Source organism: Schistocerca nitens, chromosome 2 (genome assembly GCF_023898315.1).
Source record: "Schistocerca nitens isolate TAMUIC-IGC-003100 chromosome 2, iqSchNite1.1, whole genome shotgun sequence".
Lineage (NCBI taxonomy): Eukaryota > Metazoa > Arthropoda > Insecta > Orthoptera > Acrididae > Schistocerca > Schistocerca nitens.
Window position 1 is genome coordinate 591,360,334 of NC_064615.1, and position 21,829 is coordinate 591,382,162.

Genomic DNA, 21,829 nt, shown 5'->3' on the forward strand with positions numbered 1-21,829 from the left:
ATCTGCACGAACAGTTCGACGACGTTTGCAGCAGCATGAACTATCAGCTCGGAGACCATGGCTGCGGTTACCCTCGACGCTACATCACAGACAGGAGCGCCTGCGATGGTGTACTCAATGACGAACTTGGGTACGCGAATGGCAAAACGTCATTTTTTTCGGATGAATCAGGTTCTGTTTACAGCATCATGATGGTCGCATCCGTGTTTGGTGACATCACGGTGAACACACACTGGAAGCGTGTATTTGTCATCGCCATACTGGCGTATCACCCGTCGTGATGGTATGGGGTGCCATTGGTTACACGTCTCACGTTACCTCTTGTTCGCATTGACGGCACTTTGAACAGTGGACGTTACATTTCAGATGTGTTACGACCCGTGGCTCTACCCTTCATTCGATCCCTGCGAAACCCTACATTTCAGCAGGACAATGCACGGCCGCATGTTGCAGGTCCTGTACGAGCCTTTCTGGATACAGGAAATGTTCGACGGCTGCCCTGACCAGCACATTCTCCAGATCTCTCACCAATTGAAAACGTCTGGTCAATGGTGGCCGAGCAACTGGCTCGTTACAATACGCCAGTCACTACTCTTGATGAATTGTGGTATCGTGTTGAAGCTGCATGGGCATCACGCCATCCAAGCTGTGTTTGACTCAATGCCCAGGCGTATCAAGGCTCTTATAACGGCCAGAGGTGGTTGTTCTAGGTACTGATTTCTCAGGATCTATGCACCCAAATTGCGTGAAAATGTTATCACATGTCAGTTCTAGTATAATATACTTGTCCAATGAATACCCGTTTATCATCTGCATTTCTTCTTGGTGTAGCAATTGTAATGGCCAGTAGTGTAGTATACGTGACAGCAAGAGACAGGTTTTTTTGTTGTTTAGGTAAAATTATACTAAATTACAATAGTAGTGGTAGGGTTATAAGCCGTGACCTGAAATCATACCGAATGGCTCCCCACACCATGACACCACGAGTAACACCACTGGACCTCTCCAAAACATTTATAGAGTGGGACCTATCAGATGTCAACAAGGACACAGCATGAAAACATTTTATACGCGTCTCATGTATTTTATTTGTAACTATGGAGCGCCTTTCGCACAGCTATTCTCTTATTGTACGACGAGAGCCGATATTAGGGATTATCGTCTCCCTAAGTTGTGTCCCACTAATGCGATCAATCGAAGAAGTGGACTGACTCTGTCAAATTTTTTCTGCACAAATGATCTGAAGATGGAGATTAATTTCACTGAAGGTAGTAATCATTGAGTATTTTTGAGCGATCTAGGAGAATAAGCTGCTGCAATAAGAATAACAACCGTCTTTATATTCGGATATCGCGTCTAACACAGCTGACCATATCAGGAAATCGTCATAAATTAAATTGTGACTTGTTTATCTTTTTCACGCCATTGTGTGCTCCACTCACGACGTATGCTCCGCTGTAATCCTGCCCCCAACATTTGCTCACATCTCGACATTTTCGTTCTCTACATTTAGTTCACTGACATTTGATTCCTAATGCAGACTGATCTTTGATATAGATAAAGGACATAAGAGATTTATATATGTTTATCTTTTTATTTTTAAAATTTTCTTTTTCTTTATTTTGGGTGCCTGGGTGCCTTTCGTCATCGAGGGTCCCAGTTGTCCCAGCCTATTTACGCCACTGTTATTGACTTCAGATAGCGGAGTACCAACTAGGCTATCACGTGTGGCTGCTATGTATGATAGTAACCAGTTATTTTCTACCAAGCGGATGCTGATCTGTCAGAGAACGAAGGCAGTTTCAGGTTCCTGGAGGCGTTGCTAAAAGTTGCGACCTTATGCTCATAAAAAGTTTCAGTACTATGAGATGTGTACATCTCTACGATAAAGTTAGAGCCCATTAAGGCTCGCAGTTTTTGCGAAAGATGTGCACTATATTTAAATTTATTACATTTAATGATATGGCAAATAGCACAGAGTCTTTGGAACTTGCACTTTAACGACTGTTTTTTTTTTTTCTCCCGAGGTGACTGCTGATACTGCTATTGCACTCTGTTAATGCGAATATCAAATATGTTTGTTACATCTGCAACGATAGAAGGCTTATATGGCTCTCTGCTAGGCAGGAGGTAATGGAAATGGAAATTCCGTGTGGCTAGGGCCTCCCGTCGGGTAGACCTTTCGTCTGGTGCAAATCTTTCGAGTTGACGCCTCTTCGACTTGCGTGTCGATGAGGATGAAATGATGATGATAAGGACAGCGTACCACCGAGTCCCTGAGCGGAGAAAATCTCTGACCCAGCCGGGAATCGAACTCGGGCCGTTAGGATTGACAGTTCATCGCGCTGACCACTCAGCTACCAGGGGCGGACAGGCAGGAGGTGACAATACGGTAAAACGACGATAGGTTATGCAATCAAGAGAGTATTTATTTTTAGAAGGAAAGGATAAAGCCTCTTAAGGCTTGCTTTTTCTGTCACAAACAGGAATACTCATTTTTCCCCAGTTACTATAGTTGGAGGTTTACCTTTGCTCATTTGCTATCGATGCATTTCCAACAACATTTTTTACTTTACTGAAGAATTATGAAATAAACATTCATAGACGAAATGGGACCATATAATACAATCTTTTGGTGCAAGGGCTTAATAAAAGTGTCTGGCCAGCTTTAATGTTCGTGAGTGTTGCCCTGAGGACGGCCACACACCCGTCGCATCGTCCTATTTCTATTGTTATATTTCCTGGTAGTTTATTGAATTACACGCAGAATATGGCTAGGGGAAAATAAACATCATCAACAAATCTTGCCTGCAGCGTACTAAACGAAATGTGTATTGTACATGTGCCTTAATGGTGTGCGTGCAACGACAACTTTATTTGATTTCTCTTTTAACTGCTGTTCAGTGTTCGAGTTGTAAGTGCGGTACTTTTTGAAAATAATTTGGTGTTCCACGAAAATCATCAAAGGTCCTTTAGTCTCAATAAGAAAATTTTAGGAATGTACGAATTTTCTAGAATTTATTGTCGTCAACATCACGCTCCAGCTTAGAGTAGTAAACTTTTCTAAGTCCACGAGGAAACAAAGAAATTTTGCAGATCCTTACGAAAACCTTCTAACACTTTTAGAAGCGACTGATTTGTCGCGCATCCTTGCAGGTCTTGCCTCTACGAGCGCGTAAAACGGACTGAACCTGGCCAATATGACTACAGTCCTTTAACACCCATGAATTTGCTGTTGCACAACTCAAAATGTTGAAATGTGTGTGAATTTCTTTAGGACCAAACTGCTGAGGTCATAGGTCCGTAGACTTACTCGCTACTTAAACCAGCTTATGCTAAGAACAACATACACACCCATGCCCGAGGGAGGACTCGAACCTCTGCCGGAGGGGTCGCACAATCCGTGACATGGCGCCTTAAAACGCGCGGCCATTCCGCGCAGCTGCACAACTCACAATATGCATTTGTTGTTCATATTACTATTAAAAGCTACACATTTAAATATAGCGCACAACTCGTGCTTACAGGCTAATACCTCTGAAATGTTGCAATCTGTCAGCTTCATTGCGACCCACATGTAAATCTTGCGTGTGGCCTCTGATCTGCGTGTAGTCTCAGAGTGCCTTGTATATGCATACCATTATGATTAATCAGTTATTACGAAGAATTGCACATCTATAGATTGCTTGTAAGATATATTGTCCCATGCTAAATCTATTCTTATTGTGTTACAAATTACTTTTCACTCGCATGAGGCTTTTAATAATAGGAATCAATATTTTTACTGATGATTCAAACTGTACTTATTTTATGTAAATAAATAGCCAATTTAGCGGTGGCCAATGTCTGTCAGTGGATGCTTTATTTTTTACCAATACTAGAGACATTTTGAAGTTATTAATTTTTAAATATAAAAGTTACATCTACATCGGCCAATTCAAGTTGTTCAGAGTTTTAATGACGCATTACCATGCATCAGACAGATACGCGACCGTTGCTCCATACGCGGTTTCTTTCAGCGTCTAGTTATCGTACAGAAACGCAGAAACGAGTGATGATACATGGCTCTAAGCACTACGGGACTTACCATCTGAAGTCATCAGTCCCCTAGACTTAGAACTACTAAAACCTAACTAACCTAAGGACATCCCACACACCCATGCCCGAGGCAGGATTCGAACCCGCGACCCTAGCGACAGCGCGGTACCGGACTGAAACGCCTAGAACCGCTCGGCCACAGCGGCCGGCCGAGTGATGGTAATTATGTTGGTCACAGACTGAGTCTTCTCACAGTCTATTTCACAGTTTCTTGTCGTGACGAAAGAGAATCTTGTTTTCTGCCTTCAGTACTCGGGCTGCTGTTGACCCTTACTGACATCCTATTGAACCAATTAGAGTTGTTGCTCCACGAGTCGCTCGAAGGAAGCGGAAAGATTGATAGTATGAGATCCAAGACAGGACACGAGACGAATAATTCCCAGTTACAGATCATGTCGTCATAGCAGCGAAATAAGTAATTTTAATAGAAATACATCCGTATGATCGTCATTGGAAATATTTCTGCTAAATTTGTTCTACAGTCGCAAATGGTGCCAGCACATGAGAGTGCAATGTACAAAACATAAATGGAAAGACATATTTTTATTTTTTAGTACAGGCCTGCACTAAATATTTATTTATTGGTAGTGAGACAAGTTACACGATGATAAACACAAAATAACAGAACAAATATCATGTCTGCAAAAACCACAAAACAATATCTCTGAAAATCAGACTTAATCACTGACTTTCCACGAAACAAAAGTTCCATTGCTAAGGCCGGTATTACACTATCAAATTTCTTTGTCCAATATCTTTGTCCAATATCTTTGTCAAAGATATTTGATAGTGTAATAGGGATCTTTGACAAATGTCGTCCAATATTTGATCAAATCTAGGCCGAGACCGTATATTTGATCAAAGAAATCGCTTGTCTTCTGTTCACTGCAATGCGATATGTTACCACGCGGAGCGCTAGCATCGCTGCAGCGTTCTGTCGTCTGTAGTGTTTTTATAACCATTGCCGGTAAATACAATTGGTGTGTGCCGACAACTACAGAATTAATAGAGATGTCTGAAGCTTATGAGGCGCTTTACAACGTGAGGCACCCTGAATACAAAAATAGATTAAGAAGATTGGAGACCTGACCTAACGTAACATAACCTAACATAACCCTCTCCTGTAGCAAGGAATCGGAGTGTTATAGTGAGCCTGTCTTCTGAAGATGTAGCAGTTCTTAAGTGAAAATTGTGCTTTGTGATATAAGGATACACTTCATTGAGCACATACAGAAATGTATGCTCATCCATTCTTAAGTAATTGATGTACGACTTGACGTCTTCCACTGTAAGCTCACGTAACAAGTTTTGTTGAATGCTTTTATCGTGTCGTCGTAAAACCCACGGCTTCACCCAGATTAGATTAGTTTTTCGTTCCATAGCTCCGTGCTGAGGAATCCTCGTGGATGTGGAACATGTCGATTTTTTTTAAGCTGAAATAAAAATACTAATAGTATGAATAAATACAATACATCATTTGTTTCTATTAAAAATTTCGCCAATGGAGTAGAAGGAGTTGGGCAGTAGTAAGTCTTTCAGGCTCCTTTTAAACTGATCCTTATTTCTAACTAAATTTTTTATGTTTCCTGGCAAATTATTGAAGATGAGTGTTCCTGAGTAGTGGACCCCTTTTTGAACTAAAGTAAGTGCTTTTAAGTCCTTGTGCAGATCATATTTGTTCCTGGTATTGTATGTATGAACTGAGTTGTTTGTTGGAAAAAGAGATATATTATTTACGACAAATTTTATTAAGAAGTAAATATACTGAGAGGCAGTAGTTAGTATACCCAGTTCTTTGAAGAGGTTTCTGCAGGACGTCCGTGAATTTACTCCACAAATAATACGTATTACACGCTTTTGGACCTTGAAAACTTTTGTTTGACTTCAAGATTTACCCCAAAATATTATCCCATATGACATTATGGAATGAAAGTATGCAAGCTTTTTCATTTTTATGTTGACTATGTCTGCTAACACTCGAATTGCAAATACAGATTTGTTAAGGCGTTTCTGCAGTTCTGTGGTGTGCTCCTCCCAACTGAATTTATTATCAAGTTGTAATCCCAGGACTTTTAAGACTGTCAACCTCGTATGTATGGTTCCATTTCCCCCCCACTTCTTTTCCGCATGTGCACAGAATGCAATTGGAGTACGTAGAACTGCTGCGGTTAATAACAAGTTGTTGTCAGCCATCTTGAACTTTGACGAAAAATTTGATGACAGTGTAATACCCCTTGTAGCGCTACGTCAAAGATCTTTGTCAAATATATTGGACGGAATATTGGATCACATCTTTGATCAAATCTTTGACAAAGAAACTTGATAGTGTAATACCGGCCTAACATGTCGCAACGCTGGATTAGCAAATGTCGAAAAGGCTGTCCAAAATAATTTTATCAGGTTATCGCAAATAGAAGTATACACAAATAACGTGATCATAACATAATAAAAAGACAGCCGACATTATTTACGCTTCAGGATGCAACATGGACCACGTCAACCAGCTAAGACGTAAGCATAATGTGCCATACATACACGTAGACTAATATAGACGTAAGGAACAATATGATACCTCACTTTTTTGTAATATGGGTCCTCAACTTATATAGTTTTTTTAAAAGTTGTCATCTTGCTTTCAGCTGTCAGAATTTTATCTCGCGATAACAATTTCGTCATTAAGAGATTTTCAAGCATTTACAAAGCACAATACAACGTAACGAGAACAACTTACAGAGGGATCAACAGTAGGTACAACCAATTTTGTAGTTTGTTGACATTCATATATTGTATTTACAAGATTTCGACGTATAGGTTTATGTTAGGCAGAGAGAACAACGTAATTTTCGCTTATGTTTGTGTACTCTCTGAATCTGGTGGAACCTGTTTGCCCCACACAGAAATTTTCACATTCATCACATTTGGTTTTATGAATCCCGGAGTGTATAAATGGCTTTGTTTCGTGGGATCTGTGCGTGATTATTATTGTCCCTACTTTGCTATTCGTGCGGTACCTGATTCGTACATTACTTTTACGAAAATTATCGGCTGTTCTTTATGATATGGCACCATAATAAAGTAAATCAGTGCATTTCGTTTTTTCTGGTTCTGCTTCTCTTGTTAATGTTATTTCTTTATCGATATTGCTACTTTTGTTATATAATTTAGTAGTATACGTTTTATCTACCTTATCAGCACTGTAGCTGTTGTTTAGTGCTAAATGTTTTATTATATACAACTTTTCGGTAATTTCTTTCTGTTATAATGGGAGGTTAATGATTCTGTTGGTCAAACAGTGAAAAAAGGCTTTCTTATGCATTTCTGGGTCGCACCAAATGTAGTAGATTATGCTGTCAGAGCAAGTTGGTTTCCGAAATATTCCGAATTTGTGGGCGACATTGCCATTCTTTATTATCATATCTAGAAATTAATTGACTGTTGATTTTTCTAACTCCACAGTAAAAACAGTTTTTGGACGTACACTGTTATATTGTGGAAGCATACTTTCGATTTCAGCAACTGTGTCATTGAAAAGAACAAGAGCATCCTCTAAATACTTTTTGTAATATAAAATCTGAGTAGACGTACCAGTAAATTTTTCAAAGAACTGGTTCTCTATATGATTTATAGAAACATCTGCCAGTGTGCTAGCAACACAGCTGCCCATAGCAACACCATTTGGTTGTGAGTACATACTCATCTTTAAAATAGTTGAAAGATAAGATCAACTGTAGCAACTCAATAATTTCCTGTTTCAGCTACTCCAATTTTTTGTGTTTGAGTAGGTTCTGTTTTTGAAATGTCAATGATTTCTATTATTGGAATATTATTAAATAGATTTACTATATCAAATGGAACAAATTTTCCTTTTTTAGGTATGGGGTATTTCTTTAATTTGGGTAGCTACATCAATGGCATTTTAAACTTGTAGTCTGTTTCAAAAGTATATTTTTTATCATAGTATTAAGTTTCTTACTATTTCTGTATGCATGACTACCAATACTATTCTTTACAGGGCATATCGGATATATGATATTATGGACCTTAGGTTGAGCACGGAGTGTGGGTGTTCGTGGGTTCATGACCAAACATTCATTGTCTTCCCTCTTTGTTTGGATGAAATTACACTTTTTAAAGTGCTCCTGATTAAAGCATTGAATCTGTTGGTAGGATCTCTATTCAGTTTCTTCATTTTATTAGTAGCAATAAAATTATGTACCTTAATAACATAATCATTCCCATTTATAATAAATACACGAGTGTCCTTATCTCCTTTCTGGAAAATAGCTTTATTTGTTGTTAATTTCACATACGGTAAAAATCATCTTTGATCTTATTAGTGTCCCTCTCTTTGTTGGGTTTTATTTGTTCTGCAATAATACTAGCAACTGTGTTCGTAATTCCGTTTTCTTCATGGACCGGTAACTGGCACATATCTAGAGCTCTTCTGTCTTCATGGTTGGTGTTGCATTGTACTTTAACCCTTTATCTAAAATATTCATGTCAGCTATAGGTACGGCGGTATTAGTTAGCCTGGCTTTAAAAATTTGAAATTGCATTCAGCGTGATCAAATCCAAAAGTAGTATTACTTGCCTGCAGGTACCTTAATTTGTCCAGCTTACAAGCATGTCTTGTCCCCACTTCACTACTAATAATTTGTTTGCATTCGTGAATTAATTCATAAACGGAGTCGAACCGTAGCGGACTAATTTCTCTTCCTGATGTCGTATGGCACAGATACAGTTTTCTATTGAACTCTTGCTTATGTTTAAGTCTGTCACGTATTTCACATTTTATCCAGAGTCGTTCACTACATGATTTTTACAATGTTTTGCAACACTACGTTTCGAATTTATCAGAACACAAACCTATTTGGGAGTCACTTTGTGCTTCAGACATTGTCTATTGAAATTAATACCTTACATGAGTTTCACCATTCTTTGATGTACATATTATGTCGTTATGCCTGCCTAACGTAAACCTGTATGTCAAAATCCTGTAAATAGGGTGTATGGATGTCAACAAACTATAAGATTGGTTGTACCTACTGTTAACCCCTCTGCAAATTGTTTTCATTACGTTGTATTGTGTTTTGTAAATGCTTGAAAATTGCTTAATGTCGAAATTGCAGTCGTAAAATAAAATTCTGACAGCTGAAAGCAAGATGACACCCTTCAAGAAATATTTTACCTACTACGAAATCTTCGCAGTAAGCTTTATAATGGCAAAATGGGCTCGTCTGTAACTTGTATCACTACAAGTAAATAAATAAATAGTGCGATTCTACCAAAAAATAAAAATATGTCGTTCTTCGACCTCAGGTATGCTGCGGGCCCACTAGAAAAGAAACAAATAATAGACGTATAATATTCCACAGTTGGCTCAACCGTATAATATGAGTCACTACCTATTTTTCCTGTAGTAGAGTAAATTAACGTCAGTTTATCACTACTTTTTGTTAGTGTTATTAAACAAGAAACCAATGTACAGCACACGAAGTGCTACAACTTATAAAAGTAAAGAAAGAATCGTTAACGAAGCGAAGCCGATGTTCGGCACTATTTAAATTAGAGTGTTGCCCGTCGATATTATTCGCTCCATTCTCCAGTTCAGATATAATATTTAACTTGTCAATAATTCGAATATACGAGACAGCTTGCTGCAGCGGATTGCACACCAGTGACAGAGCAAATAAGTTGGAAATTTCAGTGCATACCATGTTCAAAACAACAACAATTTATTTGTAGCTTGTTCTCAGAGATATGCGATAACATATTATCACACGCTTTTACGCCGGATTTTTTTTTACTGTGTGCGTAGGCAATTCGCAAATACGTAATACGAGTTGGGGATAAGACATTCCGGCGTGGAGAGCAGTGAATGTGTACGACACTAAGAGCAATTATTTTCATCACGACACAAAATGTCTGTAAACATATAGTATCGTTTGGCCAACAGGGATAAATCATATGAATTTGAATAGTATATAGTTATTCAATGAACGATGAAAGAAACTGATTCGTCTCGTACTCTTAAGGATCTTTCAGTAGATAGTAGTCAACTCACACCGACTAACCTTTTCCACGATGACAGTTTGTGGTATATTGTTTTTCGTGCAAGGCCGTAAGCCATTTATTTCTGATGGTCACGGGCGATTCCGATGAAAGGAAGAGGAAAGATTATCACCCAAATGTCAACTTCTTTTCTTTATTATTTCCTCATTTTGCTGTAAAGTGTTCAGGATTCTCTTTTGTACTCTATTAGGTGATGAGAATTCTTCGTGCTTATGGCAGTATAGTCAGCTGCCCTTTGAAGACGCCAAGAAACTTTACTCATACAGTGGAAAGACACCTGAAATTGCTTACACGCCTGCAATGGAACTCGATAAGTGTTCGGACATTCAACTATTACTGAGAAGGAGAGAGGCTGTGTATGTTGAAGTAAACTTCTTATGTACCCCAGGGAAGTCAACAGTGTCTTTGCTGTTCATGTTATACACTAATGACTCAACAAATAGCATTAACTGCAGGTTCAGGCTTTTCAAAGATTATACAGTTACATCTGACGAAATTATGTCCGGTCAAAGTTGCAGATTTGCTAGACTAAATAGTTGCAGTTTTGCTTTTACCATTATGAATAATTTTAACCTTGGAGCAGTGGGAACCAGTAAGAGAAAAGTGAAGCAACCAGAAGACTTGGTCGGATGTCAGTGTCAAAGTGTACACACCACCGGCAGGAATGTAATGTGCAGCAAGGGCATTGTAACCCCTTCAGATCTGCTACTGACAACCGAGAACATGGAATGGAATCTCTGCGACATTCTGTGTCAATCCGCACCATTTGTCGGAGACCAGCAGAAGTGAATGAGGGAATTACAGTCCCATGTGTAGGCTGCCATTAACACCACAACACAAAAAACTGTTTTGTAGTGATGCCGTACCTGTAAGCACGGACTGCTGGTGAATGGCTTCGTGTTGTGTTCAGTGGTGAACCACTGTTCTGCTCTGCCCGGATGATCATCTTCGGCGAGTATGACGAAGACTTGGGAAGAGGCCCCAGTCTTCCAAAAGGCTCCAGTCTTCCAACGTTTTGGACAGGCACAGCGGTGTTCTCCTGGCGTCACGACGTGGGGAGTCATTGGGTATGACTTCATGTCACGGGATGGTAGTGACTGAGAAAACTCTGACGGCACAACGATACGTCACAGACTTCCTTCCTTACGTATTACCTCTCATGCGGCAATATCGTGGTGCCATTTTTCAACAGGGCAATACTCCACACTTGACATGTTTCTTTATAAACTGTCTGCATGATTTTGAGGTAGTCCTATAGAGGTAGGGCTCAAAGTGAATAGAGACAAAACAGAGTTCATGCAATTAGGAAGAAGACAAGAGCAGATAGAATTTCTTGAGATAGATGACAAGAGGTTCAAGAGAGTAAACCACTTCAAATACTTGGGATCGTGGTTTACCACGGACAATAACATAAAAAGGACATCAAGGAAAGAATAGCATGAGAACGAAATGCATGCATACCATCAGAGAGACGCTTGTCTCTAAATCGATCTCAGTGAACACGAAGATGAAAATCTACAACACAGTGGTACGCGCAGCAATAATGTACGGTTCAGAAACATGGAGCATGACTAAGCGAGAAAGGGAAAAACTATTAATATTTGAAAGAAGAGTAATGAGGAAGATATGGGGACCAGTTTTAGATAATGGAGAATGGAGGAGGAGGAAAAACGAGGAATTCTACCTTCTGATGCGACAACCAACTATCCTGCAGAAGATAAAGAGCAAAAGAATACAATGGGTGGGCCATATAGCCCGTATGCAGGATGGAAAACAGGCGAAGATGGCACTAGCGGGGAAACCAAAAACCAAACGCCCCATTGGACGACCAAGGCAGCGCTTGATGGACGACCTGGCGAAGGACCTAGCAGCCCTGTGAATTGAAGACATCTGGTGGAACCGGGCACAAAACAGGAAGGAATGGAGGCAGGGCCTGTGATCGCTGAATATATATTTATCTACCTATTGAGGACAGGATCCCAGATCTGTCCCTGATGGAACCAGGGACCAGCTCGCACGTCAGTTCCGTCCCAGTGTCAGCGACCAGAATATCGAGAACCAGTTGCTACAGTTTTGGGACAGTTTGCCTCTAGAGAGAGTAAAATGGCTTCATAACACCATTCCGAACCGAATCAGTGCATGCATCCATACCACAGGGGATGCAACGTCATACTTATAACTGGGGTCATACCGTCAGGTTATTTATAAGTTTGACTCGATATTGTAATCACTGAAACAACATCACATACACTCTCAGCCCGAGGAATTTATTTTGCTCCCTCTCACTTTGTGTTACACTTACATTGCCTGGCGCATGTTTGAGTGTATCAAAGTGTGCATATATGAATAGGAACGACCTTCTACGCTGAGTTGTAGATATAGCAAATGATAGTACACTGGGGAACTCCAGACGTATAGAAAGAGGTTGCAGACGAAACACTTGTATGACTCATCCTAGAACGTTGTTCGAGTGCATGGGATCCACTTGAGACTGGACGAGAAGAAACATCGAGTGCATGCAAAGTAGGGAGAAGCTATGGTCACTGTCCTTTTTGAATGGCGAGAGAGTTTACCGTGAATATTAATGAATCTTAATAGGTGGCCACACAAAGGAAAACACCACACACCTCGTGAAAACATGCTCGGAAGACTTCAGGAGTTGTTTTTCATGGCAGAAACTACGAATATTCCTGAACACTCTGTGTAAGTATCTCGTACAGAGATCGCGCTGATAAAATCAGGCAAATAGCTGTTCGCAGAGAGGCGTACAACCTGTCATTCTTCCTACTCCCCATACATGAATGGAACGAGAAGGGATTCTAACATATGGCACAATAAAAAATGCCATCTGCCACACACTACACAGTGATTCGCAGAGTGCAGATGTAGACGTGGATATTTCGCATGTATGAGCCGTTATGCTATTTTGGATGCATAACCTTTTCTTGCTGACAGACTGGGCAGTTCGTAAAGCTCTGCAGATGACAGGCATTGATCAAAAGTATGCGGTCATCTACTGGCAGATATTAATATGGGTTGTGTCCACTCTTCGCCTTTTGGTGGCTTGAACTCTGCTGGGCACAGTTTCAATGAGGTGTCTGAAAGTGTGTGGAGGAATGGCCGGCCATTCTTCCGTAAGAACCAAGGCCAGAGGAGATACTGATGTTGAACGCTGTGTTCATTAGCGAAGTCGACTTTCTAACTCATCCCAAAAGCGTTCCATTGGGTTCAGCTCGGAACTCCCGGCAGACAGTCCATTTCACGATAGTCTCACAGATGCTGCTTTATGACAAGGTGCACTGTCATGTTGTTGTTGTTGTTGTGGTCTTCAGTCCTGAGACTGGTTTGATGCAGCTCTCCATGCTATTATATCCTGTGAAGCTTCTTCATCTCCCAGTACCTACTGCAACCTACATCCTTCTGAATCTGTTTAGTGTATTCATCTTTTAGTCTCCTTCTACGATTTTTATCCTCCACGCTGCCCTCCAATACTAAATTGGTGATCCCTTCATGCCTCAGAATATGCCCTACCAACCTATCCCTTCTTCTAGTCAAGTTGTGCCACAAATTTCTTTTCTCTCCAATTCTATTCAATACCTCCTCATTAGTTAGGTGATCTACCCATCTAATCTCCAGCATTCTTCTGTAGCACCACATTTCAAAAGCTTCTATTCTCTTCTTGTCTATACTATTTATCGTCCACGTTTCACTTCCATACATGGCTACACTCCATACAAATACTTTCAGAAACTACTTTCTGACACTTAAATCTATACTCGATGTTAACAAATTTCTCTTCTTCCGAAACGCTTTCCTTGCCATTGCCAGTCTACATTTTATATCCTCTCTACTTCGACCATCATCAGTTATTTTGCTCCCCAAATAGCAAAACTCATTTACTACTTTAAGCGTCTCATTTCCTAATCAAATTCCCTCAGCATCACCCGATTTAATTCGACTACATTCCATTATCCTCGTTTTGCTTTTGTTGATGTTCATCTTATACCCTCCTTTCCAGGTCCTTTGCTGTCTCTGACAGAATTACAATGTCGTCGGCGAACCTCAAAGTTTTTATTTCTTCTCCATGTATTTTAATTCCTACTCCGAATTTTTCTTTTGTTTTCTTTACTGCTTGCTCAATATACAGATTGAATAACATCGGGGATAGGCTACAACCCTGTCTCACTCCCTTCCCAACCACCGTTTCCCTTTCATGCTCTCGACTCTTATAACTGCCATCTGGTTTCTGTACAAATTGTAAATAGCCTTTCGCTCCCTGTATTTTACCCCTGCCACCTTGAAACACGTATGTATTCAGTACCAGCGATGGCGAGGCATGACAGAATCTCTGACCAGAGAGTTATTTATCATTGCTAGTCTGCGCTTGACCGCGCGAGTCGACAGTTGGAGAGTAGTAGCAGTCTGGTGCAGTTGCGTGTAGCGAGTCGGCAGGAACAGTTGCGAGTTGCACTCTGTCTGCAGTAGTAGTAGTCAGTCGCCAGTAGTTGTAGCGAGTGGATGGTTGTACTGAGCAGGCGTCGCCATACGTCGTTGGCGTGCTGTTCTTCCGAATCTGGTCAGGATTGTGGTGAACGGTGTGTATTATTGTAGAAGGTAATGAAGCAGCATTGCGCTCAGCTAATAACGTATGTTAATTGTAATTAATTTGTTTAAAAATGCCCCAATAATAATTTTTCTATAAAGTAAATCTTTTAAAGAAAAGTAATCATTTCAATTTAAAGAATTTTTCTACTCTTTTGAAGAAAAAGCATTCATTTCAATTCAAAGAATATTTCCTATGCATTTCCTCCAAGAATCAGAATTAAATATAGGCCAGCATTGCACGGAGCTGTGCCGAAAAATAAGAGCAGATATACATGCATTTTTACTGAGGTAAGAATTTTGGTTTTTCTATTCAGGTTTAATTATTTCACAGGGCCGAAGGTCAGCGGTGCTGCCCTTATAAAATTTGTCAGGTTTAATTATCTCTGTTGAGATGTTACATTCAGTTCATGGTTCATTATTTAATTAACATTATTGTGGGTTTAATGAGCAATCTTCATTCTTTAATTTTGCAAGGAGGTTACGCTTGGCTCACATTTTTATTATTCACTTTTGTGGGAAGACAACATTTGGCACGTTTATTTCTATAATCATAGACTTTCAAATTCTTGCGGGGAGGTTACAACCTTCAGAATTTGAGTCATACTGATACAAAAATTCACTGTCTTCGAACTGCTTTTGCATCGTACTCAGTACACAATGCTCCAAAATTTGCTCATATCCTGCCGCATTTAGCGTTTTCTTAAACTCAATAACGGGAACAACAACCTAACCACGAAAAACAGCCCCATATTGTAACCCCACCTCTTCCTTACTTCGCTGTAGGTATTACACATATGATAGATAACGTTCTCTAGGCATTCGTCGGACTCAAACTCTTCCATCGGATTGCCATAGAGTATAGCGTGGGTCATCATTCCTCTCAGTGGTAGCACTTTAGAACTCACGTGTTGTTCTTTCCGCTGATTTCATGCTCTTATTGACAACCACCATCCGCGATGCTCGACAGTCCCTGTCCGTCGGTACGTGAGGTCTGTCTGGCCCTGGTTTAGCTGCAGCTGTTCCTTTGCATTTTCACAATCATATCACCAACAGCCGATTTGAGCAACTTTAGAAAGGCTGAAATATCCCTGATGGATCTGTTACTCAGTTGACATCTAATGACCACTCAACTGACCGACCGTTTCTGCTGTTTACTGCCTCATACTGACAACGTAATACTCCCCATCTCCTTTTATAGTGGTGGATCCGCCTCTCATACATCTACAAGTCAGTTCCGCGTTGTCTAGGAGTGCTCGGATACTTGTGAGCAGAAAATTTGTAATTCATATTTTTTGGATATCTTGAGGTGTCAGGTATTCTGCCTGATATCAGCGTTGTTGTTGCACGATATTTCTACAGTGTGACTCGTGACAGGGCGTAGCTGTGACTGTTCGTCGAGTGGAACGGCTACGTTATTTATTTTATGGATTTTATTCCGACAAGGTTTCATGATAAAATAAAATTTTACAACTGCTACATAGCTGTTGCGCCATGGAAATTAGTATATATTTCTTATCACAAAAGTTTTTGTCAGCTCATCTTCGGTCGTAAGCGTAGTTAGTACAGTCACTTGAAGCAATGTGCGGACTAAGTAGTAAGAGAGCATTTTAGGTGATTTTTCTTTGTTAATTGTCATCTTCAAATTTATTTTTGAAAACAATGTTTGCGGAATCTCTGGAGACAAAAAATTGACAATATGCACTGAAGCGCCAAAGAAACTGGTTAGGCATGCGTATTCAAATACAGAGACATGTAAACAAGCAGAATACGGCGCTGCGGTCGGCAACGGATATGTAAAACAACAAGTGACTGGCGAACTTCTTAGATCGGTTACTGCTGCTATAATGGCAGGTTATCGAGATTTAAGTGAGTCTGAACGTGGTGTTATAGTCGGCACCGGAGCGATGGGTCAGAGCATTTCCGAGGTAGCGATGAAGTGCGGATTTTCCTGTACGACCATTTCACGAGTGTACCGTGAATATCTGGAATCCGGTAAAACATCAGGTATCCGACATCGTGCGGCCAGAAAAAGATCCTGCGAGAACGGGACAAAGGACGACTTAGGAGAATCGTTCAACGTGACAAAAGTGCAATCCTTCCGCATAGTGCTGCAGATTTCATTGCTGGACCATCAGCAAGTGTCAGCGTGCGAACCATTCAACGAACCATCATCGATATGGGCTTTCGGATCCGAAGTCCAACTCATGTATCCTTGATGAGTGCACGACACAAAGGTTTACGCCCCGCCTGGGCCCGTCAACACCACATTGGACTGTTGATGACTGCAAACATGTTGCCTGGTCGGACGAGTCTCGTTTCAAATTGTATCGAGTGGATGGACGTGTACGGGTGTGGAGACAACCTCATGAATCCGTGGACGCTGCATATCAGCAGGGAACTGTTCAAGTTGGTGGAGGCTCTGTAATGGTGTGAGGTGTGTGCAGTTGGAGTGATACGGGACCCCTGATACGTCTAGATTCGACTCTGACAGGTGACACGTACGTAAGCATCCTGTCTGATTACAGGCATCCATTCATGTCTATTGTGGATTTCGACAGATTTCCAGCACGACAATGCGACACACCGCCCGTCCAGAATTGCTACAGAGTTGCACCAGGAACACTCTTCTGAGTTTAAATACTTCCGATGGCCGCCAAACTCCCCAGACATGAACATTATTGAGCATATCTGGGATGCCTTGCAACGTACTGTTCAGAAGAGATCTCCACCCCGTCGCACTCTTACGGATTTACGGACAGTCCTGCAGGATTCATGGTGTCAGCTCCCTTCAGCACTACTTCAGACATTAGTCGAGCCCATGCCACGTCGTGTTGCGGAACTTCTGTGTGCTCGCGGGGGCCCTACACGATATTAGCCAGGTGTAACAGTTTCTTTGGCTCTTCAGTGTATTTCTCACAAGTCTCATCGAACAATTAAGTTTACGAAACAGAATAAAAATTTCTGATTACTTACGTTTCTGTAATTTTAATTGTTCAAGATATTCGACTTCTTTAACTAACTTCATTTTTTTATTCTTCTTTTCAAATTGGAGGACCTATCTCTCCTTAAACAACATAACGAAAAATCGACGCATTTAGTGTCTTTCAACCACTCGAAGATTTCCAGTGAATTTTTCGACAAGTCTGCAGTACGCTGCTTCACTCAACTTTCTGCATGAGTTTATTTAGATGAATCGTGGCGTGAACGATTTTTACATTCCCCACAGCCCTTCCCTGATTAGTATGACCTTATGGCAATAGGAAGTGCATCTGGCCAAAAAAAATACCGAACCAGCTTGAGTAAGTACGCAATATCGTGGTTATCAGTCCATATTACGACTTCCAAGAGGAATGTGTTTTAGCTGTTTAATACTTAGAAATCGATGTCATAATACCTTCGATAAAAGCCCATCACTTCACTCTCATCCTATCTCGATACAGACACACACTCACTTGCCTGCGCACGCGTTTTGACACAGCTAATGCGTCTTACTCTTAAAATACACTGTTATAATACAAACACGCTAACTGAAGGAGTCCGAACCTTTAGTATCTTGTATCACGTGGAATCTTTTCTTGTTCGTTGAAAGGGAAGTCAAAGAGTTGCAACACTAACTGAAGTAAGTCAATGGCAGGCAAGGAATTGGCCGTAGAGACAGAGAGAGAGAGAGAGACAGAGCGATCGAGAATGGACGATTACTTTCTATGGCTTTGCTATCTCATCTGGCGTGGCAAGCTGGGTCGCAGAGATTCAAGTACTATATGCACGTAAATGTCCAGAACAGGTGAATTGTTGAACAATGCACTACGTGGGAATGGAAATTAGCCTATATTTCTACATTACACAGAAATTAAACCGAATGGTTTGATCACAAATTTATTGAAAAAAATCAGGAATTAAATTTCTGTCTTTAAATTTTTATAAATGCAGCGGCGTCTTTCAAAATTTTTAAATTACTGCGTTCCTGCATAAGTTTCTTTTTTCTCACGAGGATGAGAATTCAATTCCTGCATGTGCTGCAATATTATCAGTCAAAAAGCGCCAAATTTAACTTTACATATATTGTCAGTTTCGAATTCATTTATATTCATTATTCTTTAATAATGGCAACAACTGAATTTTGCTCTTTTAACGTCAACGTATTTTGGTGATGTGGCCGCGACTATGATTACGTCATCGAACAAACGCAACCAAGCCCCTGTTGTGATTTACACGAATAACGTTACTCACAAGGAAATAAATGTGTGTCTTCATTTGCGAATTAGGATATTACGGAAGTTTCACAACTGTTTCCAACGCAGACAACGATCGTTTTAAGAAGTAGATATCTTCACACATCTCTAGGCGACGAGGACTCTTCAAGTTCTCTCGTTTACCCAGCGACGTAGCATGTGGAATGAGCTACTAGAAGTCACACTGACAGTCGATCCCATCACATACCCGCTTTTAAAGCGAGGGAATGTCCCAACGCGATTCGTTTTACCGTTCCACTGAACAAAACACAAGTTTGCAAAATTTGAAAAAATTAAAAAAGGTCAAATATTTTGTGAAAAGATATGCCTAAAAAGAAGTTATGAAGCTTATTACAGAAACATTTGACTCTCGTTTGAATTGTGCTCGAAATCATGCACAGCAAATGAGATGAGAATGTTAAGTTCAATGTTTAACACAAAACTGTAAAGAGTACTAGATGAAATTTGCTGCACATGACTTTGAGCATTATTCAAAGGCGCGTAAAATGTTTCTATACTCTATTTTATTTCTTACTTTTAGACTACTCATTTCCATAAACGTTTGACCCTTTTGAATTTTTTTAATTTTCAAGTCTTTCTGAAAAATATAATATATTTAAATATCAATATGTTTTCTATTTTTTCTTAATTACAGTGATTGTAGTAGTACATCTCTCACTGGTCAGTTTGATACTCCAATTGTCTATTGCTCACTTTTCGTTTCGCTATGAAAATTTCGGACAAAAATCCTTTGTGTAATTTCTAGGGAGTCTTGTTTTCGTTCTGCTCAGTTGTTCGACCAACAAGAATGAGATCATCTGAGAAATAGCGCCTCTGGGAGTGACGTAAGGCTACTCTGTGTTACCTCTGGTATGAACCAATGACTCTTACAACGGGGAATTGCCGTTCCGTTAGGTGTCGTTGTGAAGCCACCACATGAGGCAGTCGTAGGCTCAAGAACCTTGATATAATTGGTTAAAAGAGTTAATAAAGTTTCAGTTTTTACGTTCCGTTGACGATGAAGTTATTAGCGACGTAGCAACAGCGTGGATTGGACAAGAATTCAACCGTGGCCTTAAATGTAACCACCTGACATTCAGGTGGAGTGATTTTGCAAAACAACGAAAAACGTAAATTTGGATAGTTAGACTGTTATTTGGACTCACTTGTCTTGTTATCCACGGTCAGGATGTTATTCAAAACTACCGGACCTAGAGAGCAGAAAATTTGGATTTGTGTTAAGGTCTTACGGGACCAAACTGCTGAGGTCATCGGTCGCTAAGCCTACAAACAACTTAATCTAACTTAAACTGACTTACGCTATGGACAACACAGACACCCATGCCCGAGGGAGGACTCGAACCTCAGACGGGGGCAGCCGTAACAAGGCGCTCTAGACAGCGCGGCTACCCCGCGCGGCTAGAAAGCAGAAATTTAGTTGATGTTTACAGCAACATTAAAATATGGTATGTATTTGCTAAAGAAAATTACACATACTAAAGAATTTTTGTGATCTGAAGTTCTAAGAATCGTAATTACTATGCAATGAGCCTATCAAATTCATTATCCAGGTCACCTTTCTGCCCACCTTAACAGTTATTCGGAATTTTTTGAAAGCTCACTGCATATGTATTCAGTAGCTGATAAGTTAACACTACTTTTTCACTTGTTCTCTTGGTACTGCAGTTGCTTTCTATCTGCTTTAAAAGCCGCGTGCGTTAGCATGCCGCTTCCGGAATTCGGGGAGACGCTTCGGTCCCGCATCGAATCCACCCGGTGGATTAACGACAAGGGCAGATATGCAAGCCATCCTGAACGTGGTTTTTAGGCAATTTCCCACATGTGAGTAGATGAATAGCTGTCTGGCATCCACATCCCGCCTCAGTTACACTCTCCGCAAACATTTCTATCTACATCTACATGGATACTCTGCAAATCACATTGAAGTTCCTGGGAGAGGTTTCATCGAATCACAATCACAATTTTCTATTATTCTAATCTCGTAAAGCGCGAGGAAAGGACGATCACCTATTTTCGAAAAAAAGTTCTAACACTTTCACATGGATAACACTAGTCGCATACACAAGGGTCGGCGACTTATGACCTCAGATGTTGAATCCCATAGTGCTCAAAGCCATTTGAGCCATACACAAGGGGCGCACGATTTCCGGCCCGAGGCGGGAGGGGTGGGGGGAAGGGGGGGGGGTAGCGACAGGAAGGAGGACATCCGGCAACCCTCTCCTAACACATTGCCAGATACAGATTAACACACCCTCCCCGTGACGACACATGGGATAAGGCCAGGAAAAAAAGGTACTTTAAATTACAGCCCAAACACCTGAGTGTCGCAGAGATTCCATGTAATGAAATAAAGACCAACTTACTGGAATTAAAGTGGCAAGATATAATTTTCTTGGTTAGTTGTTGTTGATGCGCCATTGTGCGTAGACAACCATGCGTCAAAAATAAATAAATAAACAAAAATGAAAAAAAGTCTTAAGTCACTGAAATCATGCAAGAAACTATGACTCATAATCTGCTGCAATTTCGTGTGCGACGTACGCGTTCTACACGATATACGTAACCAATAATAAAGAAACATTTTCATAATCGTTCGCTATTTAAGCCAGTACAATCAAGCCTCACCGCTAAAGGCTAAAGTCCTTTCCACCTGCGGGAAAAGCTAAATACATGTCGCAGTTCTTTAATTCAAATCGCGCAGTAGAAAATCTGTAACTAAGTACACAAAACCTCAGACACATTGCCTCTAATTCTCACACATTTTTTTGAAAAAAAAAATTATTTACCCCTAACGAATGAAT

At 40.4% G+C, this 21,829-nt stretch overlaps 1 protein-coding gene across 1 annotated transcript in view; it reads right to left on the reverse strand.

The window, feature by feature from the left end:
- Positions 1 to 20,423, reverse strand: part of LOC126235183 (SET domain-containing protein SmydA-8-like) — a 130,737-nt gene extending 110,314 nt beyond the window's left edge. The window contains exon 1 of the mRNA XM_049943914.1: positions 20,327 to 20,423. Within this exon, the coding sequence (XP_049799871.1) occupies positions 20,327 to 20,350 (24 nt within the window). The 5' untranslated portion in view covers positions 20,351 to 20,423. The remainder of the gene's footprint in view (positions 1 to 20,326) is intronic.
- Between the last annotated feature and the right edge of the window lie 1,406 nt (positions 20,424 to 21,829).